At 34.2% G+C, this 8,447-nt stretch overlaps 1 protein-coding gene across 6 annotated transcripts in view; it reads left to right on the top strand.

The window, feature by feature from the left end:
- The first annotated feature begins 384 nt into the window (after positions 1-384).
- MRE11 (MRE11 homolog, double strand break repair nuclease) overlaps positions 385-8,447 on the top strand; it is a 58,598-nt gene continuing 50,535 nt past the window's right edge. For 2 of the 6 annotated variants that reach the window (XR_004233182.1, XM_031961009.1), the window contains exons 1-4: positions 385-472; positions 1,199-1,337; positions 6,032-6,164; positions 7,920-8,080. Coding sequence is in view for 1 of the 6 variants with exons in the window: in XM_031961009.1 (XP_031816869.1) it covers positions 1,318-1,337; positions 6,032-6,164; positions 7,920-8,080 (314 nt within the window). In the remaining 5 variants the exon portion in view is untranslated. The other 4 variants (XR_004233184.1, XR_004233185.1, XR_004233183.1 and 1 more) reach the window with 4 other exon arrangements.

The following is an 8,447-nucleotide window of genomic DNA, read 5'->3' as shown; positions in this document are numbered from 1 at the left end:
TTCCTTCTTTCCTTTTTTTCCCGTCCCCTCCCATCTCCCCTTTCCCGCCCGTTCTCGTCTATGGAAGGGCTGGAGGCGTCGGCTTCAGTCTGATTTGCCCTCGCGACCCCTTTCTCCTGTGCCCGGGGTGAAAGGCGGCCTGGATTTGTCCCCATTGCCGCGTCATCGGCAGGGCAGTCTTTGTGTGGCAAGGAGACTGTAGGAGCCGCTCCCAGGCGGGATACTGTGCGGGAAGGAAGGGCTACTCCCCTCCCCGCCCCCAACGCAGCCGGCCGGCCGGCGTCCCGGGGCTCCTCGAGTGCAGGGCCATCCAGGGCCGGGACACAGACGGGGAAACTTGCGGTCATCTGTGACAGCCCCGCCTCTGCCATTCGCCTGTCCTGGCTCTCCCAGTTTTCTAGCATCTGCTTCCGGGCGCCACGTGGCTGTTATTTACCGAGGCTGTAAACTTGCATCCGTTTGTTTGGGAAGGGTAAATTTCCTATTAAGCGAAAGGATGGATTTAAGTTAGAATTAGATCTTTGCTTTCAGGAACGCTTTGTTGTCCTTGCTTGTCAAGGAAAAAAATGTTGTGTATTATAAGAACGTTTCCTCTTTCAGTATGCAAAACCAGGGGACTCCCATTCCTCCACAAGGGAAATTTCATTGGAAAAGATCACTCTTTGTAAAAAGAGCAACCAAAGAGAACTTTTTGCTCTGTGATTCTGCAGTATGTTAGGCTTTTCTTGAGCTAGATTATATAAATATAAATATAAATATATATGCAAGAGGCAACTGGTTTAGTGGGATATATGACATTTTATAGATAAGGATTATGTAACTTAAATAAACGTGATATTATGTTGTCACGTTCACATATATATATACATACGTACAAAAAGCTAATATAATTATGTGTTGTATGTGTCATTCACATCCCTCAAACACAGCACAAACCTAAGCAGCTAATTTAGAGACAGCAATCAGATCCCTCAGGAAAGTTACTGGTTCAAGTTCATGATGCACTTATTTTACAGGCCGTGTGATTCTGGACAAAGTCATTTAACTTTTAAGTGATTCAGGTACCTCTTAAGAACTTCAGAATTTAAGAAAAATATTTCTAAAATGCATAATTAATTTTACTATTTAAGCAGCACATTGTGCAAATATATGAATGATCTATAAATGCATTTAAAAATGTAATCATTTTGTTTTTTAGAACAGGCTTGGAGAATTTGAAATCCAAAATAAGTTTCCTGACCAGTTGGACCTTAGGCCATATTACAAGGTACTTGGTGAAAGTGCTGGCCCCTAGCAACTGGGTTAATAGTAGAAGAAATGAATTCTGCAGATACACTGTAAGTCCCACTTCCTTCTAGAATCTTTGAATTTCCCCCTCTCCCCTCTGCTGTTTTGCTTATGTGAGGAAGAATTATTTATGCTTTTTGATAAAATGTATTTTTTGAATTCAATTTTTAGAGTATTAAACAAGCATCTTTATTTCACTTTTCAAAAAGTTCATGCAGAAATTAGGGAAAAGGAATGTGTAGTTGATTGTTAAGTGTGAGGCAGCTTGGTTTAGTGGTTCTAGCCATCTTTGAAGCCAGATAAGTTACAGAGAATGTGCCAACTCACATTAATAGAAGATATTCCTTATCTATGAACTCCTTATACAGTGAAATCACAGATCCTATTCCCCTAATGTGTTATGTAAAAAGTGCTCATTTTTCCACCATTTGTGGATAGTATTTGATAGTATCTGATTAAATTCTTGCTGAATGCTGGGGAAGTTTTAGATAAGACATTGCTACTGTCCTCATAAAGCCCCTCTAAATAACTCAGTTCTGAAGCATTTTAAAATTTGCAAAGTGTTTTAAAAATGTCTCCCATGATCCTTACAGCAACCCTGTGAGATAGACACTGCAAGTATTATTACACTTTCCAAGTAAGGAAATTACAACAAAATATTATATAAGTACAAAACAAAGTTATGTGAAGTATAAGGCCTGTGATAGTTTGAAAATCATTATTGTGGGGTGGGGAGCAGGGTAGATCAGGGAATGTGTCATTGAAAAGTTTGTATTTAAAGGGCTTTCATTAGACAGAGAAGATAGTAGAAAGGATGATCCAGTTAAGGAAAGATGTGAATAGACAAATTATAGCATGTTTACAGGAGTGGTGAATAGTTTAATTGGGTTAGCGTTTCAAGTGGATAAAAAGAATATGAATTAAAACATGGAAAGTTTGAAGAAGACCAGATTGTGGAGGGGCTTGAGTGGCAGGAATTTGAACTTAGGAAATAGGTTTTTGAGCAAGCGAGTGATATGGCCAGATATATACAGATTATAATAAATTGACAATTGTCCAAAGGAAGAATGAAGAGAACTAAAGTTGAAATAGTAGTAAGGAGACTTTTATAATTTGAGGTTAATGATAATGTCAATGGTGATGCAGTGTGATATGTGATAATGTGCTACAGTAATAGTAGCATTGGGAAGAGGTGAAGGAAGATAAGAGGCACTGCAGAAGAAGAATTAACAAGATTTAGCAAGTGGTTTTATTATAGGAAGTAAGAAAGATGAACCAGTCAGATAAAGTTTTGGGCATGAGAGACTAAACATTAACAGAATTGTGCCATTAACAGAAATAGTGGAGTAAGGAGGTGCAATTTTTTTGGGAAAGACAATAAGTTTGTGCATTCCCTTTGAATGGCCTGGGTCTATATCTGCTGGGTCTCTATCCCAAAGAGATCATAAAAAAGGGAAAAGGACCCACATGTGCAAAAATGTTAGAGTTTTTATAGTGGCAAGGAACTGAATAGTGTATAGATGCCCATCAGTTGGGGAATGACTGAATAAGTTATGGTATATGAGTGTATTGGAATATTATTGTTCTATAAGAAAGGATCAGCAGGATGATGATTTCAGAAAGGTTTGGAGAGACTTGGATGAACTCATGCTAAATGAAGGTGAGTAGAACCAAGAGAACATTGTAAACAGCAACACGATTATGTGATAACTGTGATGTTTCTTTTCAACAATGAGGTGATTCAGGCCACTTCCATTAGACTTGTGATAAAGAGAACCATATGCATCCAGAAAGAGAACTGTGGAGATTGAATGTGGATCATAACATAGTATTTTCACTTTTTTAATTGTTTGTTTTTTTTCTCTCTTTTTCCCTTTTTTTGATCTGATTTTTCTTGTTCAGCATGATAAATGTGGAAATACATATAGATGAATACATATAGATGAATTGTATATATTTAACCTAAAATTGGTTTTGTTCAACCAATAATAATATTGGATTACTTGCTGTCTAGGGGATGAAGGTGGAGGGAAGGGAAGGAGAAAAATTTGAAAAACAATGTTTTGCAAAGGTGAATGTTGAAAACTATCTTTGCATGTATTTTGAAATTAAAAAGCTATTAAAAAAAGACAGTGAGCTTGATTTAATACTTTGATGCTGACAGGACATCCATAAGCTATATCTTCTAGGTATTGTAGAAATAACATTTTTGAATTTTTTTTCATACTGACAATTAGCCAGTAAGATAAATTCTTACAGTGTTAAATACCAATAATATTGGAAAATGGAATTTAATTTCTTGAGGGATAAGTGTACTTGCAAGAGTTACCAAGACCTACTTGTGTACACAGCAAGCAAGCTACTTGATCATCATCACAGAAAGATTTCCAAATAGAGTCTTTTCTTGTGGCTGCATATTTTATTTGGGATGGTCCATATATTCATTTGAATTCAACATTTAATAAGAGCATAATTTAGTCAGTTTTATTAATTTATATAGCACCTATTATGTACCAGAAATTCCTAAATACTTTAAAACTACTAAATCATTTGACATGTACTAAAGACTTCAGATATTGTTTTTTTTACTTGATTAAAAATACTTTGTTGTTAAAATTCCTAAGTCTTCAGTGCGTCAGAATCTTTTTGATAGTGGAAGGTTTTGCCTCAATGTTGATGGTTTGCTAACTGATTAGAATGATAATTCCTATTTTTTTTTTTTACCTTTTTATTTTAAAAATATATGCAGATAGTTTTCAACATTCACCCTTGCCATATCTTATGTTGCAAATTTTTTCTCCCTTCCTTTCCCTCCACTTTCTTCTTAGACAGCAAGTAATCTAATATATGTTAAATATGTGCAATTCTTTTATACATTTTCCACACTTATCATGCTTGTACAAAAAAAAATCAGATCAAAAAGGAAAAACAACAATAACAAAAAAGCAAGCAAACAACAACAAAAGAGGTGAAAATATTATGTTGTGATCCACATTCAGTCCCCACAGTCCTTTTTCTGGATGCAGATGACAATCTCCATCACAAGTCTATTGGAACCATGTCCATCAGAATTGATCACCACATAATCTTATTGCTACTATGTACAATGTTCTCTTGGTTTTACTCACTTCATTTAGTATTATTTTTTGTGAGTTTTTCCAGGCCTTTTTGAAATCATCCTGCTGATCATTTCTTATTAAACAGTAATGTTCCATATTTCGCCATTCTCCAACTGATGGTCACCCATCCAGTTTTCAGTTCCTTGCTACAACAAAAAGAGCTGCTGCAAACATTTTTGCACATGGGGGTCCTTTTCCCTTTTTTATGATCTTTAAGATATTTTAAAGTGAGAAAGTAGAGTGTTAAAATTTCTTGTTCTAAAGGATAGTTTACCTTTCACATCTGTGGAAAAGGAAGGAATTTGTGACCAAAGAATGACCAAAGAAGAACTGGAGTACATTATTGAATACAAAATGGATGTTTATTATATTAAGTTAAAATGTTTTTGTAAAAACAAAACCAATCCAGACAAGATTAGAAGGGAAGCCATAAACTGGGAAAACATTTTTATATTCAAGACTTCTGATAAAGGCCTCATTTCTAAAATTATAAAGAATTGACTCAAATTTATAAGAATTCAAGCCATTCTCCACTTAATAAATGGTCAGAGGATATGAACAGATAATGTTCAGCCAATGAAATTAAAACCATTTCTAATCATATGAAAAGGTGCTCTAAATCACTGTTGATCAGAGAAATGCAAATTAAGACAACTCTGGGGTACCACTATACACCTCTCAGATTGGCTAAGATGACAGGAAAAGATAATGATGAATGTTGGAGGGGATGTGAGAAAACTGGGACACTCATACATTGTTGGTGGAATTGTGAACTGTTCCAACCGTTCTGGAGAGCTATATGGAACTATGCTCAAAGGGCTGTGAAACTGTGCATACCCTTTCATCCCCCAGTATTTCTAGTGAGCCTATATCCTAAAGAGATCATAAAAAAAGGGAACGGGATCCACATGTGCAAAAATGTTTGCAGCAGCCTTTTTTGTAGTGGCAAGGAACTGGAAGCTGAATGGATACCCGTCAGTTGGAGAATGACTGAATAAGTTATAGCATACGAATGTTACAGAATGTTATTGTTCTGTAAGAAATGATCAAGCAGGATGATTTCAGAGAGGCCTGGAGAGATTTACTTGAACTGATGCTAAATGAAATGAGCAGAACCAGGAGATCATTATATACAGCAACAGCAAGATTATATGATGATCAATTCTGATGGACATGGCTCTCTTCAACAATGAGATGATTCAGGTCAGCTCCAATGAATGGTCTTGTGAAGAAGAAAGCCATCTACACCCAGAGAGAGGGCTGTGAAAATTGAGTGTGGATCACAACATAGTATTTTTACTCTTTTTGTTAATTTGCTTGCATTTTGTTTTCTTTCTCATTTTTTAATTTTTTGACCTGATTTTTCTGGTGCAGCATGATATTATGGACATATGTATAGAAGAATTGCACATATTTAACATACATTAGATTATTTGCTGTTTGAGGGGGAAGGGAGGGAAAAAATTAAGAATACAAGGTTTTGTAAAGGTAAATGTTGAAAATTATCCACATATATATTTTGATAATAAAAAAGCTTTAATTAAAAAAAAAATTACTAACAAAAATCTCTTGCTGCAAAATTTTATGAATTACTTTTTATTAAATGCATTTTCTTTCTCATACAGTGATGATGAAGATACTTTTAAAATTTTGGTTGCAACAGACATTCATCTGGGATTTATGGAGAAAGATGCAGTCCGAGGAAATGATACATTTGTAACGTTGGATGAAATTTTGAGACTTGCCCAGGAAAATGAAGTGAGTTAACATATCTTTAGTGGAATTTCTGCTCTCTTATCATTAACTAAAGGATTATTCTTTCTGCCTCGTGATATTCAAAGAGTGTACCTATATACTCACCTAACCTATTTTTATATGAATGTTGTCAATACAATTATAAAGATAATTCATTTAAACACTTTAGAGTTTTATTTTGTTTTAAAAAACCTTTATAAGTTGTATAAAGTCAAAATGTATTTTTCAGGCTTAAGTGACAAAAACACATAAATATACGTGCATATGTACACTTAAAAAAAAAAATCACAGCTTAGTTAAAATCTCTCATTTCTTGTTTTTTGATCTTAATGACAACCTTTTCTGGCTTCAGATAGTGCTGTCTCTGGTTTTCACCCTTTCCACCTATTAAAATTGGGAAGAATCTGATGGTGTGCACTTTTATTTTGGACTGATTACACTTAGCATGAATACTTTTCACTTAATTGGCTTAATTAATTAATTTTGGATGTTTCATTCCTGAGTGTGAAAAAAAAGTCTTTTTTTTTCCTAAGAAATTTCAGGCTTCTGTCAGCAAGCAGGTGAGGAGAGCAGGGGAAGGGAAAAAGGAGGGTTGAGGAAGATGTGAATATAGAAGATCCTGAAGTTATACAAAACTTATTGTTAAATTGGTCTTAAAGGTAAACTTGATTGAGTCCTTATAGATCATAGTGATCAGAGGTAAAGGATGGTGGCAGTGATATTTCTATAGTAAGATTCCCTTTTTCTAGGGAGAATGCCAGCCTCTGCTGTGGCTTTTCCTGGAATCTCATTATCTATTGAGAGAAGATGAGCATAGGTTAGTATCCATTTTCTCCAGTTTTTCCCAGCTAAGATTCTTGGATACTTCATTTTATTTCGGGGATATATCTTAGATTGCCTTAAGAGAAGCATAGTGTCCAAAATGAGGATGGTATTAATGCTAATTTTTCTGTTCTAGTCATCCTACATATGGAGTCATGTATTCAGTTCTGGGTACTGTATTAGGAAGGACATTGACAAATTAGGGAATCACTAGAAGGGCATTTGAGTTAATGAGAGGAATGGAGATCTTGTCATGTGAGGATAGATTGGAGGAACTGAAGCTATTTAAATTGGAGAAGAGAATATAACGGGTCAGGGAAATCAGGATAACTGTCCTTGAGTAATTGAAAGGCCTTCATTTGGAAGAGAGATTAGACTTCTTGGCGAAATTGCAAACAGTATATGGAAGTTACAGAGATGCAGGTTTTAGCTTGACATAAATAAAAACTAATAATAAAGTCTATCTTGAAGTTGAATGGGCAGCTTTGGGAAATTGTAAGTTTCTCATCATTGAAGCTTTTAAATAGATGCTTGTTGATGTTTGGGATGTTGTAGAGGAAGTTCCTTCTAAGCTATTTGTTGGACTAAATAGTTTCCAAGATTTTGTGATTATTATATGTGAATAATAACTCTTCTAATTTTTTTTAATTTTCTCATTGTCATAACTTAACTGTTGACATTTAATCATTTTTTAATTATTGAAAAGTAGAATTATTGGTGCTTGATGCCTTTGGATTGTGGATTAGTAGAACACAGTGGGAGAATATTTTGAATAATTAGAAAAAAGCAAGTTCTTATAGTTAATTACTATGTGAAAATAGTTTAGATCTATAAATTTCCATATTTATCCAGAATTTCTAGTTGAAAAGTTAGGTTATATTTAATAAGCAACTTGTATCACTATGAAATATACTGACTGTAAGAATTATTTTTTAGGTGGATTTTATTTTGTTAGGTGGTGATCTTTTTCATGAAAACAAGCCCTCGAGAAAAACATTACATACTTGTCTGGAATTATTAAGAAAATACTGTATGGGTGATCGTCCAGTACAATTTGAAATTCTCAGTGATCAGTCAGTGAACTTTGGTTTTAGTAAGTAAGTATGTTGAAATGTTTGAAATATCTAATTTAATTGTATACAATAAATTTCAAAGAATATCTATATATGTTAGTAGTTAACCACTTAAGTATCATTGCAATCAAATTATATTTTTGGAAAAATATTGACTTTTAATGTCTTTATTCTATTAAATCCTACTATAATTTCAGACCAAATTTGTATATTTTTTGGTAAATTTTAGCAATTGTTCTTCAGAATTGCTTTGTTAATCTTTATTATACTATTCTTAATAATTATTATATTTTAGATGGCTCTAGTACTATGATCATTTTTGAAAATGTTTCTGTAGTGGGGTGCTTTGTTTGATATGAAGTGCAAAACAATGTCCAAAATGCCATGTATA

The sequence above is a fragment of the Sarcophilus harrisii genome, chromosome 3 (genome assembly GCF_902635505.1).
Source record: "Sarcophilus harrisii chromosome 3, mSarHar1.11, whole genome shotgun sequence".
Lineage (NCBI taxonomy): Eukaryota > Metazoa > Chordata > Mammalia > Dasyuromorphia > Dasyuridae > Sarcophilus > Sarcophilus harrisii.
The sequence above is the reverse complement of the archived record's forward strand: the minus strand, read 5'-3'. Positions and strand labels throughout refer to the sequence as shown.